Here is a 13,501-nt window from a genome sequence, read left to right on the forward strand (position 1 = left end):
GGATTCTTTGATGACACTGATCATTATTTAATTTGCAGTGAAATTGGGATTGTGAGGCCGAAAGTGCAGGAGGTCAGGTCCATATGTAGGAGGATAAGAGTGGAGAAACTTCAGGATAAGGAAATCAGGCACAAGTACATAACAGCGATCTCAGAAAGGTACCAGTTAGTTGAATGTAGTCAATTACAGTCACTGGAAAAGGAATGGACAAGGTACAGGGACGCAGTACTAGAAGTGGCTAAAGAATGTCTTGGAACAGTAGTGTGTAAAAGTAGGATGAAGCAAACAGCTTGGTGGAATGACACAGTCAAGGCAGCCTGTAAAAGGAAAAAGAAGGCGTATCAAAAATGGCTACATACCAGAACCCAGGTAGACAGAGAAAGTTATGTTGAAGAAAGAAACAAAGCCAAACAGATAATTGCAGCATCCAAGAAGAAATCGTGGGAAGACTTTGGAAACAGATTGGAGACTAAGGCTCAAGCTGCTGGAAAACCATTCTAGAGTGTAATTAGCAATCTTCGAAAGGGAGATAAGAAGGAAATGACAAGTATTTTGGACAGGTCAGGAAAACTGCTGGTGAATCCTGCGGATGCCTTGGGCAGATGGAGGGAATATTTTGAAGAGTTGCTCAATGTAGGTGAAAATGCGATCAGTAATGTTTCAGATTTCGAGGTAGAATGGGATAGGAATGATGATGGAAATAGGATCACATTTGAGGAAGTGGAAAAAATGGTCAATAGATTGCAGTGCAATAAAGCGGCTGGGGGGGATGAAATTAAGTCGGAACTCATCAAATACAGTGGAATGTCAGGTCTTAAATGGCTACACAGGATAATTGAAATGGCCTGGCAGTTGGGACAGGTTCCATCAGACTGGACAAAAGCAGTAATCACACCAATCTTTAAACATGGAAACAGAAAAGATTGTAACAACTACAGAGGTATCTCTTTAATCAGCGTTGTGGGTAAAATCATCTCAGGTATTGTTGAAAGGAAAGTGCGAGTATTAGTTGAGGACCAATTGGATGAAAATCAGTGTGGGTTTAGGCCTCTTAGAGATTGTCAGGACCAGATCTTTAGCTTACGGCAAATAATGGAGAAGTGTTATGAGTGGAACAGGGAATTGTATCTATGCTTTATAGATCTAGTAAAGGCATATGACCGGGTTCCTAGGAGGAAGTTATTGTCTGTTCTACGTGATTATGGAATAGGAGGCAAACTTTTGCAAGCAATTAAAGGTCTTTACATGGATAGGCAGGCAGCAGTTAGAGTTGACGGTAAACTGAGTTCATGGTTCAGAGTAGTTTCAGGGGTAAGACAAGGCTGCAACCTGTCTCCACTGTTGTTCATATTATTTATGGATCATATGTTGAAAACAATAGACTGGCTGGGTGAGATTAAGATATGTGAACACAAAATAAGCAGTCTTGCATATGCGGATGACTTAGTTGTGATGGCAGATTCGATTGAAAGTTTGCAAAGTAATATTTCAGAGCTAGATCAGAAATGTAAGGACTATGGTATGAAGATTAGCATCTCCAAAACGAAAGTAATGTCAGTGGGAAAGAAATGTAAACGGATTGAGTGCCAAATAGGAGGAACAAAGTTAGAACAGGTGGACGGTTTCAAGTACTTAGGATGCATATTCTCACAGGATGGCAACATAGTGAAAGAACTGGAAGCGAGGTGTAGCAAGGCTAATGCAGTGAGCGCTCAGCTACGATCTACTCTCTTCTGCAAGAAGGAAGTCAGTACAAAGACTAAGTTATCTGTGCACCGTTCAATCTTTCGACCAACTTTGTTGTATGGGAGCGAAAGCTGGGTGGATTCAGGTTACCTTATCAACAAGGTTGAGGTTACGGATATGAAAGTAGCTAGGATGATTGCAGGTACTAGTAGATGGGAACAATGGCAGGAGGGTGTCCACAATGAGGAAATCAAAGAAAAACTGGGAATGAACTCTATAGATGTAGCAGTCAGGGCGAACAGGCTTAGATGGTGGGGTCAGGTTACACGCATGGGAGAAGCAAGGTTACCCAAGAGACTCATGGATTCAGCAGTAGAGGGTAGGAGGAGTCGGGGCAGACCGAGGAGAAGGTACCTGGATTCGGTTAAGAATGATTTTGAAGTAATAGGTTTAACATCAGAAGAGGCACCCATGTTAGCACTGAATAGGGGATCATGGAGGAACTGTATAAGGGGGGCTATGCTCCAGACTGAACGCTGAAAGGCATAATCAGTCTTAAAGAATGATGATGATAAAGTGTATATCAGATTTGGTTATATAATGCAGGTGTCACAGCATATAATTTACAACACAAATCACAACATATTCACGAAGTGTCTGCTAGAAAAGGAATAGGCATGTCTTACAGACATTTAGTAACTGTGCCACACATGATCACCAGGAACAGCCATTACATTTGCAGCGACCATTTCCTAGATAATGATAGATGTTTTGTTTTGTTTCCGCCTTGTACTTTGGGAATATGTTCCCATTTATATGCTGTGACACCTGTATTACATATTTCGACAATTACTTATTTTGTAGAAGTCTGATAATGTTTAACATTGTGGTACTAGAAAATGGCCAAAGACCGAAATAATCACTGCACAACAGAATGAATCTATAAAGCCAAATGGCGAAACTTTCATTTAAACAACCAACACTTGTTTCCGTAGCTTACAATTTAGACGAAACAGACTAAACCAGTAAAAAGACTAATTGTGACATTCTGAAGCATTACTTTGAGAAATTATAGATCTGTGAAACTCTTACAGAAAACTGCCATCTCATAGACGCATCCCCAACAATGATTCAATTTCACCGTCTCGCGCTAAGATGCATTGCAACATATTAACACCTCGAAAAGAGCGAAGCATTGAGGTAAGACGGAGTAACTGTTGACTTGCTGAAGATCGGAGACAAACCATGATTTACAGAGCACAAGCTATCGATTGAATATTTGAGAGAGCAAAGTTATACCTACAGATTGAAAAACTGCTTTGATTTATCCTAAACAAAAGTGACAATACAGATCCAAATAATTACAGAGGTATTTCTCTTCTACTATTCGCATACAAAGAAATACTCTCTCGTCGTCCTTACCTGATTAGAGTAACAGATGGAATGGTAGATTACCAGCCAGACTTACGACAAGGTAGATCTTTTGTAGAAACGATCTGGAATCTGAACATGACGACGCGATCAGGTGATTCTCACAGTGGTCACGTTTGCTCTATTTTTTTAACCTAGACTAGACTGAACGCACCACACTGTTTTATGTACTACATAAATATTTAGTGTGGACAACAAAACAACTAATTTAATCCAACATAATTTGAGAAAGACAACTCAAAGTGAAACCCATGGGCGGAATCTCCAAATATTTTGATATCACGGAGAAGTAAGGTGGGTGATGGGTTAACTCCATTTTCAATCTGATACTACATAAAATCATCAAAATTTCGTGAAAAGAAATACTCGGAATAAATACAAGAATAAAAAAAGTAAAAGAATTAACATCAAATGCCTACCCTTTGCCGATGACCTACTGTACCGCTGAAGCCAGGCATGCCCTTGTGAAGATTCATGAGACTGCTGTCAAAACTCGCCTCCAAGAGTCTAACGAGGAGGGAGAGAGAGAGAGAGAGAGAGAGAGAGAGAGAGAGAGAGAGAGAGTGTATGCATATGGCCCTCAAACATGCAGACCTGTTATCCCTCACGAAAAGCTATGGCATCATCATTCGGGTTATCAATTTCGAGTACTAGGGTGAAATTGTCGGCAACATTGCCGACGATAATGAGTACCTAGACTACGAAAGTTGGTAGGTGTGTTTCTACATTTGAAACACGATGTATATTAGCATTTCGCGCCTGTCGCATAAGAGTGGCGCTAGTAGCGTCACTATGGGGATGCAAATCAAGTTTGCATTAAATACACGCTTGTGAGCGTTAGTTACCTTTCAGATTGGTCGTGGTGAGCTGATGTTAGTCAAGAATGCCTTCAAGGCGACAAAGACGCCATTATCAACGACACTGCAGAAACACTTGGCAGGAATGTAGCCATTGTACAGTATTGCTGGCAGCTGTGGTGAAGAGAATGTACGGTCGCAAGAAGACCCGACTCCGGAAACATCGTGGCTCTACCGAGAGGGGAGACCCCTTGTTCGGCGTATGGTTCTGGCACATCGTGTTGCATCTGCAGCAACAATCTGAGCAGCAGTTAGCACCACAGCAACACAATGAACTGTTACAAATCTGTTACTTCAAGAACCGCTTCGAGCCGTATGCCTTAAGCGACCGCAGCCATTTGCGACTTTAGTGATGTCAGGCGAGAGCTCATTGGGCGGTAAGGTGGAAGTTTGTTGTGTTTTCTGATGAAAGCTGGTTCTGCCTCTGTCCCAATGATGGCCGAGTGTTGGTTAGAGGAGATCAGTTGAAGGCCTGCAACCACCCTGCCTGCGTGCTAGTCTCGCTGGACCTATACCCGAAGTTATGGTCTGGGGTGTGAATTCGTGTGACAGCAAGAGCACTCTCATGGTTATCCCACTCACCCTGACTGCAAATTTGTATCTCAATCCGGAGATCCGACCAGTTGTGCTGCCATTCTTGAACAGCATTCTGAAGGGTGTTTTCCAACTGGGTAACTCGCGCCCACATACTGCTGTTGTAACCCAACATGTTCCACCGAGTGTCGACATGTTCCACCGAGTGTCGACATGTTGCCTCGGCCTGCTCGATCGGCAGATCTGCCTCAAATCGAACACACATGGAATATCATGGGGCGACAGTGTTACCCACGAACAGCATTAACCGCCTCTATATTGACCGACCAAGTGCAACAGGCATGGTACTTCAGCCCACAAGCTGACATCCAGCAACGCACGTTTGCATGTTTGATTCAACATTCTGGCGGTTACCTTGGATATTAATGTACGAGCATTTTACATTTGGAATAGCTTATCTCGCGCTTACAGCAACATGTACGGGGAAAGGCATGGCTGTCTTTTCCTGTAGGGACACACAGTAATAATTTATGGGCTGAGGCTATAAAGTCGCTACTTTAATCAATTTCTCAGTGAGTCTTCGATCAGGAAGCTAATTCTCGTCAAAATAGCTACTTGGCTAAAAACAGAGAAGTCTTTCTAGTAAAACCTAAGGTAATGGAGGGGCGCAGAGGTTGGCCATACTAACCGCACGACTGTGTCTCCATGGGCGCAACATGCGAGTCGTGCAAACATTTGTCGCTTCCGCACCTCGCTCGATGCACATACTTTCGAGCATTTAACGTTTAACAAAGTATCGCCCTACTTACGTACTTAACGAGAAAATATATATATATATATATATATATATATATATATATATATATATATATAAGCAGGTAATTAATACTAGACTTGTTAAGTCTTATGTGATTCATCACATATACAGGGTGTTACAGAAAGGTACGGCCAATCTTTCAGGAAACATTCCTCACACACAAAGAAAGAAAATATGTTATGTGGACATGTGTCCGGAAACGCCTACTTTCCACGTTAGAGCTCATTTTATTACTTCTCTTCAAATCACATTAATCATGGAATGGAAACACACAGCAACAGAACGTACCAGCGCGACTTCAAACACTTTGTTACAAGAAATGTTCAAAATGTCCTCCGTTAGCGAGGATACATGCATCCACCCTCCGTCGCATGGAATCCCTGCTGCGCCGATGCAGCCCTGGAGAATGGCGTATTGTATCACAGCCGTCCACAATACGAGCACGAAGAGTCTCTACATTTGGCGCCGGGGTTGCGTAGACAAGAGCTTTCAAATGCCCCATAAATGAAAGTCAAGAGGGTTTAGGTCAGGAGAGCGTGGAGGCCATGGAATTGGTCCGCCTCTACCAATCCGTCGGTCACCGAATCTGTTGTTGAGAAGCGTACGAACACTTCGACTGAAATGTGCAGGAGCTCCATCGTGCATGAACCACGTGTTGTGTCGTAGTTGTAAAGGCACATGTTCTAGCAGCACAGGTAGAGTATCCCCTATGAAATCATGATAACGTGCTCCACTGAGCGTAAGTGGAAGAACATGGGGCCCAATCAAGACATCAACAATGCCTGCCCAAACGTTCACAGAAAATCTGTGTTGATGACGTGATTGCACAATTGCGTGCGGATTCCCGTCAGCTCACACATGTTGATTGTGAAAATTTACAATTTGATCACGCTGGAATGAAGCCTCATCCGTAAAGAGAACCTTTGCACTTAAATGAGGATTGACACATTGTTGGATGAACCATTCGCAGAAGTGTACCCGTGGAGGCCAATCAGCTGCTGATAGTGCCTGTACACGGTGTACATGGTACGGAAACAACTGGTTCTCCCGTAGCACTCTCCATACAGTGACGTGGTCAACGTTACCTTGTACAGCAGCAACTTCTCTGACGCTGACATTAGGGTTATCGTCAACTACACGAAGAATTCCCTCGTCCATTGCAGGTGTCCTCGTCGTTCTAGGTCTTCCTCAGTCGCGAGTCATAGGCTGGAATGTTCCGTGCTCCCTAAGACGCCGATAAATTGCTTCGAACGTCTTCCTGTCGGGACACCTTCGTTCTGGAAATCTGTCTCGATACAAACGTACCGCGCCACGGCTATTGCCCCGTGCTAATCCATACATCAAATGGGCATCTGCCAACTCCGCATTTGTAAACATTGCACTGACTGCAAAACCTTGTTCGTGATGAACACTAACCTGTTGATGCTACGTACTGATGTGCTTGATGCTAGTACTGTAGAGCAATGAGTCGCATGTCAACACGAGCACCGAAGTCAACATTACCTTCCTTCAATTGGGCCAACTGGCGGTGAATCGAGGAAGTACAGTACATACTGACGAAACTAAAATGAGCTCTAACATGGAAATTAAGCGTTTCCAGACACATGTCCACATAACATCTTTTCTTTATTTGTGTGTGAGGAATGTTTCCTGAAAGTTTGGCCGTACCTTTTTGTAACACCCCGTATATAAACAATCTCAAGAGAAGCAGTCTTACAGCGTAGGTCGTTAATATAGAACGACCATTAGCAACCGGACAATGCAGGCACCGTCCACAATACATCACGCTAATAACCTCTAGCCTTGGTAATGGCTGCATTTTAGCGAGGAATGGTATGTGCAGGGTTTTTCTGATATGTCATATGAAGCCACTCATTGATGATGACATCCTGCAGAGCTATGATATTGCGAGAATATTTTATCTGGTGAGCTTATGATACGTAGCAACAGTTCGTTATGACGGTTTCAAAATTTATGTCTGTGATATTCATGTCTTAAAAAATGGCAAAGCAATCCAACTCCGGAATGATCTGGAGGAGAAAACAGTCTATTTCTCTCTTTTCTTGTATTAGACTAATGCGTTTAAAAACAAAATCTATCTAAGGAGGACAGCAACTCATACGGCTACGTTACGGCCATGTTTCAAGATACGTCGTGACTGCTAGTGAACACTTCGTAGTGTAGTGTAGTGGCTGGTCCTATTTGGTGCCGGAGACTCGCCTCAAGGTTATGAATTTATGGGGGCTCTTCCCTGCGGAGTGCTTCAGACTGCAAAATGAGGCCAGCACTCAGGTGCACCCTCCTTGCTCTTCAGCTAGGCGCGCTTCTACCGAGATGAAACTTCTACCTCACAGCGAGAGCTCGCACTGGGCCCCCAGAAATCACTTCTCCAGAAAGTACTGCAGCCGGCCTTCAACCTGAAATACTGAGTTCTTGGGTCACGTAACGCAGGCAGAAATATCACTGTGGTCCATAGTGCACACATCGGTAGAATAAGCAGATGCAGTAAAGTCACTGCGAGAACCACTGATAATTATAGCTAAGTGAAATAATGTAAAACATTTCGTGCCAATCATCAGAACGAAAACCCAAGATTTTGCTTTAGCAGCACATTTCTTCGATTTCATGCGAGTTTCATTAGATACCTACCCACAGTGAACGTGATGATTTTGTTTGGCGTTGATTCTGGGGGCGATGCGTACGGAAAACTGAATTTCTGGTTGTGTAAGGAAAAATTTTAACGATAAGGTGTGCACTGAAAATCTCACTAGTTCTGTTTCTCACAATAAACGGATGTCGCTGAGTTCTGAAAATGCTTAGTTCTCAGACAAAGAACTGCTGAGTTCTTGCAGCAAAGATGATCACGATTTATTTATTCCGTAAGTAGCACCATGAAGCTGCTCGTCACCAGCAGATACGTAACTTTTGCCTCATACTTATTCTCTGCTTTTGTGCTATTACATGTTTTACGTCGCTGATACACTCTGCATTCCTTTGATGTTACTTTTTTTTTACTTTGTTATTATAGAACTTTGGAACTGTGACATTCAATTCCTAGTTAACGTTCTGGAAAATATTCGTAGTCCCACAAAAACGCAAAATGTTCACACCTAACCGCGTGGGCTGCATGCGAAACACATTCTGTAGGCGTCTCAACACAAAAATTAATTACCCATTTCAAGTCCAATAGTCACCGATACGACCGCAACAGCGCATTTTGGTATCATCGATATACAGTAATTCTGAAACATATAAAAGAAACTACAGTTACATATCTACAATCGCGTTTCCTGTTTCGTTTGTCTTATGAACAGACGACGTACCACCTATCGACTAAATAGCTTTACGTTGTTACGAGGGTATTTAGGCTCATCATTCACAACACGCGTGTTAACAGGAATGAAATGGCATTTAACAATGGATTCTCACATATTACGTTTTTGTCGCAGCAGTCAAACTATCAGATACGTAGATACTATATAGTATCCTGAGGATGCGAGATAAATCAGTGTTTACATTGCAAGACTTTTCAAATTCGGTTACTGTCTGTCAATTCACTTATTTCGAATGACAGCAGCAGACGTCTGTGAAGTGAGCTCGCTAGGACTCAGGCTGCAGCTCCGGGACATTAGCGATCGATTCTCTACATATGCGATCGTTCTTCTTTCCCCTCACAAAGTGCTGTTACGCACAGAAAACATTTGTAAACAGATGAGTTCTGGCGACGTAGTACGGCCTGTCGGGAATAAGCCGCTGAGTGACGTAGATCAACTATACTCAGACTACAATAGAATGCAACGAGAGAGAGAGAGAGAGAGAGAGAGAGAGAGAGAGAGAGAGAGAGAAAGAGAGAGAAAGGGGGGGAGGAGGAGGAGGAGGAGGAGGAGGGGGGGATTGGATGCATAGGACAATATTCAGAAAAGGCTATTGTCATTTCTGAAAGCCATTTATCCTCCCAGCCAGCACTGCGGCAGTTTGCACAATAAGATTGGAAAGGTCACTCATTGCCTCACTGAAACAGACCAATAGCGCACTTTCTGCTGCTGGGGGAACGAAATTCTGCTCGCACAGTGCTAACTGCAGCAGCATGAAAATTCCGACTTCTTCGCAGTCACTTTGTATCAAACGAGCATTTAATAATTTCACGTGTTATAGTCTACAAGTCTATAGCTACACTTAGATACTTACAATGACTATGGTGATATATTACACCCCCTTTCTCCGATGGACACAAAGCAAAATTTTGACACACGAGTAATTCACGTGGGGAAAATATTAAGTTATTTGAAGTCTAAGAATTATTTGACACTCACTACAAGCGTTCAATATCCGGAAACGAATTTCTTCCACTTAGATTGTTTGCTCGCGCATTTAGATGTTCCGCGATGTTCTATTAAGAGCTGATGCACAAACTTACGGGTGAAAATGTGGAAAAAAAGCGAGAACACAGTGTTTCCTCGCTGTCTGCTTTGATGGCGAGTAAGGAGCGCTAAATGTCTGCTAAGAGCTGTTTATCAACGCTCCGTTTTCGCAATATTAACTAAACATCTCCCTAACGTTTAACGTAGAAGGGCACACATTCACAATCACTGATGCATAGTGAAAGCAGAACAACCGACGCAGTCTAGACAATTTCGCAAAATAAAGGAAAATTACTATTCATATTTTCGGGAAATAGTTTCCCAGTCACGTGCTCAGTGTTTGAGAAACGTATTAGCATCATTGTGTTTGCAGACACACAGAGTTTACGTGCGATAAAAACATCTACGATATATCTTGAAAGAAGCTTCCATCTCACCTGGGTACTTTGAAACAGTCTCCAATATTCCCGTTTTGTCAAAATGAAAGCTATGTGCGTCTTTTATACGAAACGGCGGGCAGTTTGATTCCTTCGTGTTATTGTGCACCTTTCCTAACACAACAATTTGCATATTTGCTGAGTCCTTTGGTATAAACTAATCGCTGTCTCCGTTGGCTCGATACAGAGTAGTTCCATGTCGTTTGATTTCTACTCATTTATTTTTGTATCCATACTGAGCTGAAAACATCTATACAACAGAGTAAATGGTGGCATCCACTCACAGTAATTGCCTTTGACAACAGTATGACACATTTTACTCTTCGTCCTCAAGCTTTGTCAGTCCTGCTCGGGGTCTGCTTTTGGCAGCGTTAGTTGTGCGTGTACAGTGATACACAGCAGTATGGATAGGTTTACCGACGAAGAGTTGGCCGATATGCACAACCATATCACCGTACTGCGGATTGTTGCATTAATCCGTGTTGTGTGTGGTACTCGTTGGTCATTGCATGTTACGGGCTTTTTCACTGTTCTGAAGGTACAGGGTGGCAATCATTGAACTACATGAAAAAAACGTAAATTATTTACAAACAACGGCGTGCTCACACTTTATTCAATGTGTAAACGTCACTGCAGATATTCGGATTCCGGTTGTGACATGTTCGATATGCCTATCATCATTGGCGATGATGTGGCGCAGAGTAATGGAGAATTCCTGCATGACCCGCTGAAGTGTCAGAACATCGACGCTGCCGATGACCACCTGAATGGCTGTTTTCAGCTCAGCAATGGTTTTGGGGTTATTGCTGTACATCTTAACTTTAATACAGCCGCACAAAAAGAAGTCGCATGAGTTCAGATCCGGAGAATTGGTGGCCGATCGATGCCCATGCCAGTGGCCTCTAGGTGCCTCAGAGCCAGAATACGGTCCCCGAAGTTCTCCTCCGTAACACAAAATACACTCCTACTTCGATAGGGTCGATCTCAGTCTCGCATGAACCACATCTTGTCGAAATCTGTGTCACTTTGGTCAATGGGGATAAAATGATCTTCCAAAACCTTCACGTACCTTCACCGTGCCATCAAGCAATATCGCACCGATTGTTCCGTGATTGGACATTTCACACCGCAGTCACCCGGAGAAGAGACTTCTCGATCGGGAAATGCGCATTCTCAGTCCCCCATATGCGTCAATTTTACTAATTGACGAACCTATCCAAATTAAAGTGGTCCTCGTCGCTAAACCAAACCATACATACGCATTTTAATACTTATCGTGCCCCGCAGCCAACCGCGCAGTTTTAACCTCTTACAGCAAACTGTCCAGAAGTTACGACAATTTTATTTCATATCGTTCAGTAATTATCCTGTAACTTCATATAAACCAAGGTAAATAGGATAAAAAACCGAATAAATTGCGATTGTATTATTACTGCGCAAGCCCGCCCGGAAAGCGCTGCTTCCGGGATGGGGAGATGCGTCGACCCCAGATCGAATCCGGCCGGTGGATTAACGAAGAGCGTCAGTGTGCGGGCCAGCCTGGATGTGGTTTTTAGGCGGTTTTCCCACATCCTGCTAGATGAATACCGGACAGTACCGAAGGCCCGCCTCAGTTATGCGACTCGCAAACATTTAGAAAAGTTTCTCTCACTTTCAAATGAGTAACACTAAACGCAGACAGACAGGGCATCCTGCCATCCCTTAAACTACCCGTGACAATTCCAACGTACCCATGCTGGCCCTGCGCCGATGCGGGGCAAAGTCACAAGAAAAAGATTACTACTGTGCAACGAGCCACCTGAAACTACGGTTATCTTATATGAAAATACGCAGACAATATCTCTGAACATCCTCTGAAATTTTGTCTATGAAGTTCGTGCTCAGAGCGGCCATAGCACGATGATAAAGATTTAACAATTCCAAATAACTGAAAATTTACACGCTCAATATTAACATTTTGTCGTAAACGAAGTATTTAGAAACGAAATTCTGAATATCCTGGACAAGGATAATGTTAGGAGATCGGTGTCATCTTGTTGCCGTAGCCGTCAGAGACGATGGACAGAGATCTGAAGTTAATACTACTCGAGAACGAGCCCAGCGGTTGGTCATTGCGCCACCTCGTATTGTGTGGCAGTCTATTTTACTAGTAAATTAATCTGTTTCTTCACATTCGTACAGATATCGGGACCGGCTGGTTACTTGGCTTCGACCACGTGTGGGTGCAACAGCATGTAGTTGCGTAGCTAGGGGGTTGCGGGAGGTGCGGTACGCACTGGGTACCCGCTCCGTGGCGGTGATAAAACTTGCCATATTCTTTGGCACGAGCTGTAAAAAAAGTATTTTTTCGTACTTTCATTGTCGACACTTACGGAAGCGGGTGGGCAACTACACAACTTATGGACTGGGTCTGGCCGTTTTGCATGATTATGTGCAGTTTACTCCTAAAATAGTCTGTAAACAAAACTTATTATCTCACCGTACTTGAGGCAGTGATGCTAATGATTTTAGAGACACTGACTTTTACACCAGGAACTGAGGAGGTAAATGTTAGAGGGCATCGACAGGTTTCTATGAGAAATCTATACACGTTGCAAAACCAGAACGTGTATCATATAGTTTTGGTACTTCAGAGCCCAGCCATCTGATTAAAACCACAGAAACCGAACTTTCCACGATTGTAAAACTTCTAGTTAACACTTGTTATGAGCTTTCTGAAGACTGTATGATTGCAGAAATTCCACGCCTAATAAGATTTCTGTAGTCCATCGAAGTTCCAACAGGAGTATCGGTTGGACATTCTTCAGATTCTTACAGTTTGTGATTGCAAATGAACTATCCGAATCCTTCACAATTTTATTTTGGCGTCAAAAGTTTCCTTAACACTGTGTGTTTCGGTAGTGCCATGTGAGGTATTTAAAGCCTCAAGATAATTAAGAATTTTTGAGATTCCAACATAACATCGGCATAAAGGACAGCAACCATATCTTATTATTTACTTCGTTTCCTGTCACATTTCCATACATATTCCTTAACGATGAGTACTTTGGAACAAGTCCGTTTATTTTCGAACCACTGCTTACGTCCAGAATGAATTTTCATTCTGCAGTGGAGTGCGCACTGATTTGAAATTCCTTGCAGATTGAAACTGTGTTTGCAGCAGGCAAAGGCCTCAGGTTTGAGTCCCGATCGGTACACAGTTTTAATTTGGCAAGAAGTTCCATTGCCTGCGTCTTTGCCATGTGACTGTAAAATAATTTCAGGGGAATATATAAAAGTTTTGTGGTAGTTTTACAATATACGAGTACATGGAGACGCTGTGTTTGGCACAACAGACTTAGAAATCGTAGGTAAACTTAGTAACTTTGCCAAGTTGAT

General features: G+C 42.9%; 1 protein-coding gene across 1 annotated transcript in view; it reads right to left on the minus strand.

The window, feature by feature from the left end:
- The window catches only part of LOC124795829 (protein spire-like), an 80,607-nt gene that overhangs the window by 49,830 nt on the left and 17,276 nt on the right, over positions 1 to 13,501 (minus strand). Inside the window, exon 3 of the mRNA XM_047259911.1 lies at positions 12,326 to 12,451. Within this exon, the coding sequence (XP_047115867.1) occupies positions 12,326 to 12,451 (126 nt within the window). The remainder of the gene's footprint in view (positions 1 to 12,325; positions 12,452 to 13,501) is intronic.

This window comes from Schistocerca piceifrons, chromosome 4 (genome assembly GCF_021461385.2).
Source record: "Schistocerca piceifrons isolate TAMUIC-IGC-003096 chromosome 4, iqSchPice1.1, whole genome shotgun sequence".
NCBI classification, from domain to species: domain Eukaryota; kingdom Metazoa; phylum Arthropoda; class Insecta; order Orthoptera; family Acrididae; genus Schistocerca; species Schistocerca piceifrons.